Below are 13,750 nucleotides of genomic sequence, written 5' to 3' on the forward strand. Positions count from 1 at the left end.
AATGAGTAGTGGAGATCTATCCATCTATCTTAACACAAACTAATTGTTTAACATGATTTAAGAACAGCTGAATGAAAGGACCAGACTCCACCGTTTCCTGTGTTGGAGATCTAATACATTGAACGAGAACATTGGAACAATCGCAATAATGAGGGGAAAAAGAATCTCAAATCGTTCGGCCCTAGTCTATATATGCCTTTGATTATACAACAGTGACCAACAGCTTCAGTCAGGTTTTCAAGACCAACAGTATATACATTTTTTTTTTAGTTTTACATTTTCTATCTTGCACAGAATGAATTAAAGAATGAATGTATTTGATTTTTCAAAAGTGTACAGATTGGAATCCCGTAGGATCTGGAATCATAGTAGAACAGATTCCAATCTGTTCTAGTAGGATTCCAGATCTATGACCTGGACCCGACGGCTGTCTCCATGGTTACAATGTGTATTGACAGAATGGTTATGGGATATCAAAAATACGTAATTAATACGTAAGTAATTCACCTAGAATAGTAATGGTGAAGTAGGTTTACCTATGCTGAAATTTTAGGTGTGAAATGATTCCGTCTACTATCCAAAACATTTTGATGTAATCCAGATTTCTCCTATTAGAATTGGAGATTGTCCTGGTAGAATTCCCATTTGTCCTAGTACAGATTGGAATTACAATATTCAGATCCCAGTTCAGTAGTAGGATTCCAGTCTGTACTAGTAGTATTCCAGATCCCACTGGATTCCAATCTGTACTGTGACATATACATATTTATTCCTTTATACACGTTAAAGAAAAAAATACCTTCATGTTAGGGATCTCACTTGATGCTTTTTACCTAAAAGACAATAGAAATCAGAGTTAAAGTCATTTAACTTGCAACTGGAACATTAACATGTCTGGTCGAAGCACAGAGCTGTTGGTTCGTTGTCATTGTCTTCGTTGCAGGTTCACGAGCCGTTAAGTGTCTTACTTTGTGACCCTGGTCGCTCTACAAATATAAACTACTTACTTACCTACTTGCTTACTCCAAAGGTTTTCGGCAAACAACAAACTGGAATGAGTTAGTATCTCTCAAGGTCGCGGGTTAGCGTTTACTCCTTCAGAGGTCGTACCTTGGCATGAAGTACCACCACATTCCTTTCTCACACAAGCAGTGATGAAAACGCCAGCAGTGATGCATAATAATATGTGGTTAAGTTAATTTGATAAACATACTTTAGCTCTGCAGTTTTTCCATCAATACAAATACAAATAAAGTCAGAATAACAAAGAAAATACAGTCGTTTAAATGGAGTTATGTGTTTATTATACCATTTAGGTCCCATTTTTGGTCCATAAAGAAATAAGTAGCAGCGTAAAATCAATGTCCAATCATTCGAACCCAGTGAAATGACGGGACAAACTAGTCCTCCTTAGTCCGGCTGATCTTAGGAGTTCGAAGACTTGCTGTGCAACTCTGTAGGCGGGTTAAAGGGGAGAGTCTGAAGAAAGGGGTTTGGACTTTTTCATTCAAAACGAAGCTCAAGCAGTTAACCAAGAGTACCTGTCTAACCTTTAACTTGTTTAAAGTTGACTTTGTCCCAGGATGTTGCAGATTTTGTCTAAAAGATTTTCCAAGCGATCAAACGAACCGTGAAGGTTTGCATTTGATTGAAGTATCTTCGTTTGTCTTTTCAGACACAGACTGTTCAACAGGTTCAGCATGTCTACCCAGCACAGGTGCAGTATGTGGAGGAGAACAGCGGCGTCTACACTAACGGAAACATGTAAGTCAGACATTTAAACGCCGTACCTCGGCGAACCAAGTCCTTCGTTCCTTTGAAGACGATCCGATGGTTGAAAAAAAAAACCACACATTAGCATTTCACTCTGAGCCAAGTCGCATCGATGTGACCCCCAATCAAGCCTGTAACTATGAATGCACCAGCGTTCAGACCGGTGACCTTTTTCATCGATCTGTTTTTCACATGAGGCTATCCAAATAGCCTGAGTACATGAGACAGCATGTGGAGGAGAGATTGAAGTTGCCAATTAAAAAACGAATCTCTGCTAAAGAGATATTTTCATATACAAACACTGCCGACAACAAAACAACTGAAATTTGATCACAAGACCACAGAGCTTTAACTTTTCCTCATTCTTGAATTCTATGCTAACGACTCAGGTTAAATAAATCAACCCTAAAATAACGAAATAGAAAATTACATTTTTACTCCTCAGTGACGTTGAGATTGTTGTGTTCTGATGGATGGATGGATGGATGGATGGATGGATGGATACTTTTTGACTTTACTTTCTTTGTCCAGCAGCAATAATGCATCAACCCAAACACACACCCTGGATATGTGTAAAAACAATCAAATCAATAAATAATTACAATCAAATACATACAAAATATATAAAAACACACAAAAAATAATTCGAAAGTTGCCAACAAAAAGTTCAGTTGAACTGAATTGAATTTTGTTTATTTTGTTTGCTAGTTCTTAGCAATTGAACAGCAGTAAGAAGCCATTTATGTGAAGGATACATTTTTGGGAACTGTCTTATATCTTGATTCAAGTACCGTTTCATTGAACATTACCATGAGCAGAAAACAATGCTACCAAAAATCTCTAGTATTTAACATTTATGTGAGATCTGGAATGGAGTGATGGCCAAATGCACCGAACCACTAAAGAAAGAGTAGGAAGAAGTGACAAAATCAGAGATTCCAGAAATATAAAAAAAGCCAAATATCCAACAGAGAAACGAGGCAGTGTCCGAGTCTCAGCAGGCAGAACCATAAGATGAGCTGACGCCGGGCTGTGGAACATCCAGCGTATAAGAAGTTCCTTTCCTAAAAAATGTTTTATAGGAAAAATAAACTGCAAGTATTTCAGATAAAAAAGAATGAGTTGTCGCTCACACTTTGCCTTCTTGTCGTGGGAACAGAAGAACCTACTCGTACTCGGAGCCACAGCTGTACAGCCAGAACAGCGGAGGCAGCTACTTCGACACGCAAGGCAGCTCGTCGCAGGTGTCCACCGTGGTGTCCACGCACGGCATGAGCAGCAACGGAGGAGGTGGCGGCGGAGGGATGAGCATGGGCCTGGCCGGGGGTCAAGTCATCAACAGCAGTCCGGGGGCCTACCTGATGGAGAACTCCGGAGCTCACCCTGCCACCCAGACGGCACGAGCCTCCCCCGCCACCGTGAGTGTGTGTGTGGTTCCTATTTCAAAGTCGCCTCGGTTCTCAAAGTGTTATTGTTGTTGTGCACGGCTACATGTTTAAGCGATAGCGCTTTATCCTTCGGCGGGTTCCGTGTCTGGCGGTAGTTCTGGCAGATGTGTGGCCTGCGCTGCGTGGGCTCAGGCCCGGTTGTCTCGCCGCTGCCAAAAGTCTGCAGTTAAAGCAAAGCAGATCACCGCGAGACGAAGCTCTTTCGTTTGCGATGAATGTAAATCCATCGACTCTAATGGTCTTAGCTGCGATAAACGGTTCTAAAGCTTTCCTATCTGCTATGACTCGAGTACAGTGGTTCCCCGCCACATTTCCTCGCGTTCATTTTCGACACACAGTTGTAGATGTTACAGTATATTGTATCAAACTGAATCCAGGAACAGCAAAGTTCCTCCTCATTATTCACTGTGTTACAACTTAAGAACTCGGAGCACAGGCCTCGAACTGGTCCACAAAATGTTTTGGATCCAACCAGTCATGCACATATATTTGAACCAATCAGATGGAGTTCCAAAGACTGATGCTGTGTCTCAAATCACATACTTCTCTTGGTATACTAGAAGTTAGTATGCATCAGGATAGTGTACATACTAACTAGTACGCAAGTTCTCCACAGATAGTATGTCTCAAATCAAACTCTGCTGCTACACACTAACAGGAAATGACGCGACAGCTTCTTCTTCTACTACTATTTAAGGATGATTTCAACCAGCTGTAGGAACACTATCGCCACCTGCTGGCAGCACGTTTTGCAAGTTTGGAAAAAGAAATAAAGAAAAAATATGAGAATCGAAATATTCGCGAGATATTTAAGGTGGTATCAGCACCGAAGACTCATCCTTCTACTGCTGCTGAAAATACACCTGTAAGTATATGAATATATATGCATTTATATATGACATAACTTTTGTTTAAAACGTCACTAAGATGGAGTTGTTAAGGGTGGTTAGTGTCCATCGAACCATACTCAGTTTTGTGGGCGTTTTAGTGACAATTTAGTGTGTATGGCGTTCTAGATTTGGCATACTAAGAATCGAGACGCACTTACGCACTGAAAATACTAACTTTGAGTACGCTAGTATGCGATTTGAGACACAACACGACAGTTAATTGTCAGGTGCTGCTTGTTCAAGCCGACGCCTGATTCGTTCACTCGTGTTTGCTCGACCGGTCGGAGCCAAAAACTGCACCGTCTCGGCCCCTTTTTTCTGGACCAGTTTGACACTCCTGACCTAGAGGGAGGTACTAGTTATCCCACCTACTTTTATTTTGGTGCAAACAAGACGGTAAACTCCCATGATGCCTTTCGACACACTGCTCTGTTTGGTGTCGGCTGATTGCTACAATACTATATTTAAATGATATGTCTATAGGTGTGTCTCAAATCGCATACTTTTGCGTACTTAAACAAAGTATTTTAGTGCATAAGTGCGTCTCAAGTCTTCGTATGTGAAATGTAGTGCTCCATACACACTAAATTGACACTAAAACACACACAAAACTGAGTATGGATCGAGATATATATATATATATATATATATATATATATATATATACTGTATATATATATACTGTATATATATATAGGTTTTGATGGTGTTCCTACAGCTGGTTGAAATCATCATTAAATAGTAGTAGAAGAAGAAGCTGTCGCATCATTTCCTGTTAGTGTGTAGCAGCAGAGTTTGATTTGAGACATACTATCTGTGGAGAATTAGTTACTAGTTAATACGTACACTATCCTGATGCATACTAACCAGTGCACTGAGAGAAGTATGTGGTTTGAGACACAACTCAGGTCTCTATGTTAAAAGTGATCGACAGCTGTGATTGGTTTACTGGACGTAAAGCATTATGGGAGCTGTTCAGGTCACCATTACTGAGAGAGTTGTTGCGAGGGATCACACCTCATATGCAACGTTGAGTTAGCAACTTCAAATGCATGTCGTACAATACACTTTATTAATGTCATAGTAATGAAGTCAAATTCAAACTTCACTCACTTTCTACTCTCATTTCGACTATTGTTGGGATAATTTCAGAGTAATCTGTTCTTTTTAGAGTTATAGACAAAATGTTTGTTCATTTTAATGTAGCGACTGGAGCTCAGTCGTCTTCGTCCAAAAAGACACTTAAAAACATCAAAATGCCTCCAAACTGCTCGTCTTGGATTGGATTGAAGCCTCGACGTGAGAAGAATTGTTCTAGAAAAACTGAAACAAGTCTATATTTTAAAGTCTTATGTGGTAGAAGTTTAAAGAATAACAAGCGAGACGGAGAGGAAGTACTCCGGGTAAATATTAACCCAAACAATTCTTCTGTCGACCAACTTTCTATGTAAATATCTCTGGTAAACAATCTCAACTCCTCAGGTGCGGCCGATACTTGTACAATTGTTTTTTTTCTTTTAAAAATGATCTTAAGTACACAGATATGCACGAGTCATGTACTTGGATTCAAATGTTTCCCGTCTCGGTTGAAGTGATGAGATCTTCTGCCGCCTGCTTGATTTCTGCTGCTTCCTCTGCTTCTTCCCTCCTTCGATGTGTGCAAAGCTGCTCTTTATTATTTCTCTGATTTTGGTTTTGTTTCCTCCCCCCTTTCTTACATTTTGTTGTCCTCTGCTTCGTGGTTCATCAGATTGAAATGGCGATTGAGACGCTCCAAAAATCTGAGGGTTTATCCAGTCAGAGAAGCTCGCTGCTCAACAGCCATGTAAGTTGCTTTTTCACGAATGCTCGCCTCTAATCCTCTCCGGCTTCTCTCACTTTCTCCTCCTCTCACTTCATTTGTTGTTTTTATGTTGCCGGGTTTCGAGGTGTTTTTTTTTTTTTTATCCTCCTTCACTCTACTGCTTCGCAAATGCGTTCGCTTTAGCGTCGACGCGAGGAATCGTTCCGCGTCTCCCGGGGTTAACGTCCTGCGTTGTGTTGCAGCTGCAGTGGCTGCTAGACAACTACGAGACAGCAGAGGGCGTCAGTCTCCCGCGGTCCACGCTCTACAATCACTATCTGCGCCACTGCCAGGAGCAGAAGCTGGACCCGGTCAACGCTGCCTCCTTTGGCAAACTCATCCGCTCCATCTTCATGGGACTTCGCACGCGGCGCCTCGGAACAAGGTCTCGGTTTACGTCGCTTTCTTCAAAATGATGGCAACTTTTTTCTTAATCCGGTTCATTTTCATTTGGGTACCACAAGATAAAAGATTAACTCTTTTAAAATAAATATTCACCTCAAAGTTTTCTGAAAATAAAAGAAAAAGGAAAAAAAAAAATTCAAGTTGTTTTTTAACATAAAATAAATTAATAAAAAGACACTCTTTAATCAAAGTGGAACATGAAGGTTATTCTTTGTGTTTTTCAATAATGAAGTGGGTTTTATCTCCTCACTTCTGACCTCAAAGCTTCTTGTTCTTCAAACTATACTCTTGAATCTGTTCTAAAAAGAATAAAGATAGGAATCTACGTTTAAACGACTGTGAAAATAATGACATGTAAATACCTGCAAAATTCAAATGATTGTTGTCTCTACACCATTAATAGCAAGTAAGTAAGTAAATGTTATTTGTAAAGATATTTCTAGACCAGGGTCACAAGGCGCTTGAAACAATCAAAAACAATACACAGTTAAAATATATACTTTAAAAGACGACATGGAGACAAACACGGCAGCAACAAGAAAGTGAAGGAAAAGCTGAAATAAAAGTGTCTTGAGATGTTTCTTGAAGGAGTCAGTAGATCATCAAACACAGATGTTTCTTGAAGGAGTCAGTAGATCATCAAACACAGAGATGTTTCTTGAAGGAGTCAGTAGATCATCAAACACAGATGTTTCTTGAAGGAGTCAGTAGATCATCAAACACAGATGTTTCTTGAAGGAGTCAGTAGATCATCAAACACAGATGTTTCTTGAAGGAGTCAGTAGATCATCAAACACAGATGTTTCTTGAAGGAGTCAGTAGATCATCAAACACAGATGTTTCTTGAAGGAGTCAGTAGATCATCAAACACAGATGTTTCTTGAAGGAGTCAGTAGATCATCAAACACACATGTTTCTTGAAGGAGTCAGTAGATCATCAAACACAGATGTTTCTTGAAGGAGTCAGTAGATCATCAAACACAGATGTTTCTTGAAGGAGTCAGTAGATCATCAAACACAGATGTTTCTTGAAGGAGTCAGTAGATCATCAAACACAGATGTTTCTTGAAGGAGTCGGTAGATCATCAAACACAGATGTTTCTTGAAGGAGTCAGTAGATCATCAAACACAGATGATTCTTGAAGGAGTCAGTAGATCATCAAACACAGATGTTTCTTGAAGGAGTCAGTAGATCATCAAACACAGAGATGTTTCTTGAAGGAGTCAGTAGATCATCAAACACAGATGTTTCTTGAAGGAGTCAGTAGATCATCAAACACAGATGTTTCTTGAAGGAGTCAGTAGATCATCAAACACAGATGTTTCTTGAAGGAGTCAGTAGATCATCAAACACAGATGTTTCTTGAAGGAGTCAGTAGATCATCAAACACAGATGTTTCTTGAAGGAGTCAGTAGATCATCAAACACAGAGATGTTTCTTGAAGGAGTCAGTAGATCATCAAACACAGATGTTTCTTGAAGGAGTCAGTAGATCATCAAACACAGATGTTTCTTAAAGGAGTCAGTAGATCATCAAACACAGATGTTTCTTGAAGGATTCAGTAGATCATCAAACACAGATGTTTCTTGAAGGAGTCAGTAGATCATCAAACACAGAGATGTTTCTTGAAGGAGTCAGTAGATCATCAAACACAGATGTTTCTTGAAGGAGTCAGTAGATCATCAAACACAGATGTTTCTTGAAGGAGTCAGTAGATCATCAAACACAGAGATGGTTCCAAAGCTTAGGAGCAACAGTCTGGAAGGATTTCTCTCCTCTGGTCCTGAAGTTCAGGAACCATCAGTAGATTCTGATCCACAGACCTCAGAGGCTGAGATGCTTCTCGTTTAGACAAATACCAGGTCCCCAACTTGAATTTGCAGGAACGTCTAGTTTAATGTAGATTATTTAATGGACCAGACTTTAGGGTTTGGAAGTCAAAAACTGCAAAAGAAACCACAAAACTTTTAGTTCTACTTTCAGATGTTTTTGTTTTTCTGATGTTCGCTAGTTTACAGGTTTATTTTTGGAGTTAACTTGACTGAAACTACCATGTTGACACGGCAAAGGTCACAAGCCAATGTCACTTCCTTTCTTAAAAAAACAGACTTCAGAAAGTTATTATAAATACAACATCATTAATCGTTTGTGTTTTCGTCAGGCGTGTATTTAATGCCACACTGACCTGAACTGACTCCGAGTGCGGACCACTGATTATAGAGTCTCAGCACATACGATTAGCTTTATTTGAGCATTTTGTAAACACGTGTATGTTTTTGTGTAAATGAAAAAAAAAACATGTGTAAATATTTTCATATTTATTGTAATTATAAAAATACAAAAATTGATATTTTTTTCTGCAGTTATTTGAAATATAAACCAATGATAATATAATTAAAAGTAAAAAAAACAGAAATACAAATACGTTATTTTAATCAATATGTTGAACATTGATACAGTATCGTGGAAAAAACGATATACGTCTCAAGTTTTTCGTGTCTTAAGTTCTTTTATTTGTCAAATATACATGAATGCAAGACATGCAGCAAAGATGAAATTGTGGTCGTCTCAGACGCATCATGCAAAACATGAAGTTGTAAGGACATTAAAAAAGAATTATTATTTAAGTGTTTGGATCATTTCTTACATTCATTGATGCTTTGACCACTTTGGGAAAACTCTTCGAACTTTTAAATACTTACTAAGGAAATCAAGAGTTTCTTCTGTTGACTCGATCCGTCGCCACCTGCAGGGGGAACTCCAAATACCATTACTACGGGATCCGCGTGAAGCCGGACTCGCCGCTCAACAGACTGCAGGAGGACATGCAGTACATGGCCCTCAGACAGCAGCCCGTGCAGCAGAAGCAGAGGTGAGTCACCGCGCGTCACCACCACCACCGCACTCTCGCGACCACTGACCAATCTTGACTTCCAGGTTCAAGCCGGTCCAGAAGTTCGACACCAGCCCGGGGGAGAGCTTCCCCAGCCCCGGCCAGAACCAGCCCGGGGCGGCGGAGCAGACGGTCATCGCGCAGAGTCAGCACCACCAGCAATTTTTAGGTGAAGATTTTGACTTGGATATGGTTGTCGTCATTCGGTCTGAACGTGTGCGACTCCTGCCTGCAGACGCATCGCGGGCGCTCCCCGACTTCATTGAGCTGGACCTCGGGCCGAGCAACACGGACAACATCGACCCGGATGACGTGAAGGCTCTGCAGTCGCTGTACAGAGAGCACTGTGAGGTCAGATGGTCAACCTGCTTATACTTTACATCTTCTTTATTCTGTTTTGCTACTTTTGTTCAAGTGTCAATTGTGTACGACCTTCAGCTCATATCACAGCCTTCATATTGTGTATTTTTTATTTATTTAAGTGTAAAAATGACAACACAAATATCTCTAAAGGGTTTTTGTAGTGTCTTAGCAAAGCTGAGTTGATTTTAAAAAACACCATAAAGGCAAATATTACATTTAATCTGAGGGTATTTGTTGTGCAGAAGAAGATCAGTAAGAAAAGAAGTGAAGATAGTACTTTATAAGCCGATAATACAAAAATAAAGTGAATATTGTAAACAGTATTTTAAGTAATTGAGGCAAAAGGTTCTTGAATCCAAACTAGTGCAACATTAGATTTTCCTCATTTTAAAGAACATTAACATTAAGAACAGAATATTCTAGTACTAATACTTCAAGTACGCAGAACATTGTTTGTCCTGCTTGGTGACTCAATCCTTTTAGCTGAATTTGAATGTAGATCACAAGCCACGAGCTCTGAGGAACATCTGAGTCATATTCTGGACGTATAGTGAGTCAGAAAGTAAAGGTTATATGAGGTAGAAACTGCAACAAAAGGTTGAGATGAAGTCAGCGACGCTTTCACAGAACAGTTTAAATCTCTACTGTGGGACAGATTTAATAGTGTTTAATAGGTGTGTTTACTAGAGCTGCACGATATTGGAAATTGGTGTCTTGAATTAGGGTATCGATATTATTGCGATATGTTTTTCTTTCACCTAAAAAAAATTGCTTGTGTGCACACGGATACAAGTACTGTAGTGAAGGTCCGGGAGTTAAGAAAAGGAAAATGATGCGATATTTCCTTTCGTTTATTTCTGTGCTTCAGTGTCAACATGATGGTAGAAAATATCTCTTATAACGCTCAGTCTCGCGGGACTTGCATCAGTTTCCCGCCAAACTGAGTGACATCAGAGAGGAGCCGCCGGCGCGTCGCGATATCACCAAATCAATAATAAATCCACCTCCTTGTACACGCACACATAACACTTTATAAATGACGCTAACAACTTAGCTCGTTAGCATACGGTGAAGACGCACACATAACACTTTATAAATGACGCTAACAACTTAGCTTGTTAGCATACGGTGAAGACGCACACATAACACTTTATAAATGACGCTAACAACTTAGCTCGTTAGCATACGGTGAAGACGCACACATAACACTTTATAAATGACGCTAACAACTTAGCTCGTTAGCATACGGTGAAGACGCACACATAACACTTTATAAATGACGCTAACAACTTAGCTCGTTAGCATACGGTGAAGACGCACACATAACACTCTATTAATGACGCTAACAACTTAGCTCGTTAGCATACGGTGAAGACGGACAGGTTTGTTTGGAAGTTCATAATCTTATAAGAAAACAACTGAGACGAGATGAAAAGTTTTTACAATATGTTGCTTTAACAAAGGAGGTTGAAAGAGACGAGTGACTGGATCACTAGTGTTTGACTAGATCATGAGTTAGTATTACTTCACTGGATATACTGAGCTAAGACGCGTCGCCATAGCAACCGAGGCTAACAAGAAGCGCCGCACAGTTCACAGACGGACGGAGACGTAAACAACAACGAGACATAGAAGTACAAACTGACAACTTTACAGAACGTGACACTGATTGGTCGAAGTGAACATTTAAGAAATTCTTGATTTATACAATAAAAAATTATAAATTATTGACATGTTTTCGATATATCGTGCAGCCCTAGTGTACCCAGATATAATGTGCGGCCCAGTGATGGGTCAGGCAGCACCGAATCACTTGACTGACACAGCATCGAGCTCTGATGTGTTTGAAAGGATCTGACGTGAAGCATCCAAACAAAGTCGTGACATTCAGAAAAAGAAAGGAAGAAAGAATAGAATCAGCAAAGAGAAAGAAAATATTTTGATCGTGTTTCCGCAAATAAGGTTTTTTATTTCACGATTTAAATCAAGTTAAGTTGTTGCGTCTAAATAGTAAAGTGGTTTATAGTGAAGTAAAATTCAATAGTCAAAGCTAAAAAAAAAAGCTTGATTGCAAAAAGTATTTTTTTTAAATATGAATTTGTAAATAAAGGAAGAAAAATGATGAACACAATTCTCAAGCAAGTCATTAACAATTGGCTTTTATTTCAATTATATCGTTTTCTTTTTTACACTTGAAGGAAAATAGATGCGCTATATCCACATGTAAGTAATTTTTATTTATATAGCGCTTTTCTAGACCAGGGTCACAAAGCGCTTAAACAATCAAAACAATATCCAATAAAGTATATACTTTAAAGATCAAGATAAAACTGATAACACAACAGGAGTTCCATAAAATCAAGGAAAAGCCTGAACAAATTTGACTCTGACTATCGTTACATGTAACAGCCGTAACAGTCCAGCAGGTGTCGGTATTGAGTAACACTGACTGCACCTGCACAGTATCAGTAGTTCGGTCATCGAACATCTTCTTCTCCGTCTCTCAGGCCATCCTGGACGTGGTCGTCAACCTCCAGTTCAGCCTGATCGAGAAGCTCTGGCAAACGTTCTGGCGTTACTCGCCCCCGGACTCGGTGGAGGGCGCCACCGTCACGGAGAACAGGTGAGTTGACGCCGAGCGATGAAAGTCCTTCCTGGTCCTGAGCCGAGGCGTCGCCGCCGTCCGTGTCTCCAGCAGCGTCAGCGAGATCGAGGCTCGGCTGCCGCAGCCGCAGCTGCTGCTGCTCTGCAGGAACGAGGTGGTGCTCAAGTGGATGAGCGCCTGCGACCACCTCATGTACCAGGCCCTGGTGGAGATCCTCATCCCCGACGTCCTCAGACCCATCCCCAGTCAGTGCTCCCCCCCCCCCCACCCGTCCTCCGCTCGAGCCTCGCGGGCCTCCGTTAACTCTGGTGTTGTCCTCTCGCCCGTCAAGGTGCCTTGACTCAAGCCATTCGCAACTTTGCCAAAAGCCTGGAAGGTTGGTTGAACAACGCCATGAACGCGGTTCCACAGAGAATGATCCAGACCAAGGTACGACGACGTGATAACTTCTTGAGATCTTTATTAACTTCTCAAGATCTTTATTAACTTCTTGAGATCTTTATTAACTTCTCAAGATCTTTATTAACTTCTTGAGATCTTTATTAACTTCTCAAGATCTTTATTAACTTCTTGAGATCTTTATTAACTTCTCAAGATCTTTATTAACTTCTCGAGATCTTTATTAACTTCTCAAGATCTTTATTAACTTCTTGAGATCTTTATTAACTTCTCAAGATCTTTATTAACTTCCTGAGATCTGTTTTAACTTCTCAAGATCTTTTTAACTTCACAAGATCTTTATTAACTTCTCAAGATCTTTATTAACTTCTTGAGATCTTTATTAACTTCTCAAGATCTTTTTAACTTCACAAGATCTTTATTAACTTCTTAAGATCTTTATTAACTTCTCAAGATCTTTATTAACTTTTAACTTTTTGAGATCTTTATTAACTTCTTGAGATCTTTATTAACTTCTTGAGATCTTTATTAACTTCTCAAGATCTTTATTAACTTCTCAAGATCTTTATTAACTTCTCAAGATCTTTTTAACTTCACAAGATCTTTATTAACTTCTCAAGATCTGTATTAACTTCTCAAGATCTTTATTAACTTCTCAAGATCTTTATTAACTTCTTGAGATCTTTATTAACTTCTTGAGATCTTTATTAACTTCTTAAGATCTTTATTAACTTCTCAAGATCTTTATTAACTTCTCAAGATCTTTATTAACTTCTTGAGATCTTTATTAACTTCCTGAGATCTTTATTAACTTCTTGAGATCTTTATTAACTTCTCAAGATCTTTTTAACTTCTCAAGATTTTTTTTAACTTCAAGATCTTTTTTAAATTCTTTAGATCTTTTTTAACTTCTTAAGATCTTTTTTAACTTCTTAAGTTTTTTTTAACCTTTAATTGTTGTGGGTTTTTAAGCATTTAAGTTCTTAGTTGAATAATTGAATTAAATCATTTCTATATTGAAAGGTTGATTAAATAAAAAAAAAGATAATTTTGCATTTAATTCCCTTTACTTTGAATAATTGAATTATTGATTAAAGTTTAATTTGTGTTTAACAAAAAATGGAAATTAA

The 13,750-nt window shown here is 39.1% G+C and overlaps 1 protein-coding gene across 2 annotated transcripts in view; it reads left to right on the forward strand.

Annotated features, from left to right (window-relative positions):
- The window catches only part of rfx3 (regulatory factor X, 3 (influences HLA class II expression)), a 36,914-nt gene that overhangs the window by 14,925 nt on the left and 8,239 nt on the right, over positions 1-13,750 (forward strand). Inside the window, exons 3-12 of one of the 2 annotated variants that reach the window (XM_087790549.1) lie at positions 1,676-1,764; positions 2,933-3,191; positions 5,862-5,936; positions 6,158-6,339; positions 9,113-9,232; positions 9,298-9,422; positions 9,489-9,604; positions 12,124-12,239; positions 12,312-12,466; positions 12,553-12,650. In XM_087790549.1, the coding sequence (XP_087646675.1) occupies positions 1,676-1,764; positions 2,933-3,191; positions 5,862-5,936; positions 6,158-6,339; positions 9,113-9,232; positions 9,298-9,422; positions 9,489-9,604; positions 12,124-12,239; positions 12,312-12,466; positions 12,553-12,650 (1,335 nt within the window). Of the gene's footprint in view, positions 1-1,675; positions 1,765-2,932; positions 3,192-5,861; positions 5,937-6,157; positions 6,340-9,112; positions 9,233-9,297; positions 9,605-12,123; positions 12,240-12,311; positions 12,467-12,552; positions 12,651-13,750 lie in introns of both variants that reach the window. The other variant, XM_087790548.1, reaches the window with a different exon arrangement.

This window comes from Callionymus lyra, chromosome 5 (genome assembly GCF_982586985.1).
Source record: "Callionymus lyra chromosome 5, fCalLyr1.hap1.1, whole genome shotgun sequence".
Lineage (NCBI taxonomy): Eukaryota > Metazoa > Chordata > Actinopteri > Syngnathiformes > Callionymidae > Callionymus > Callionymus lyra.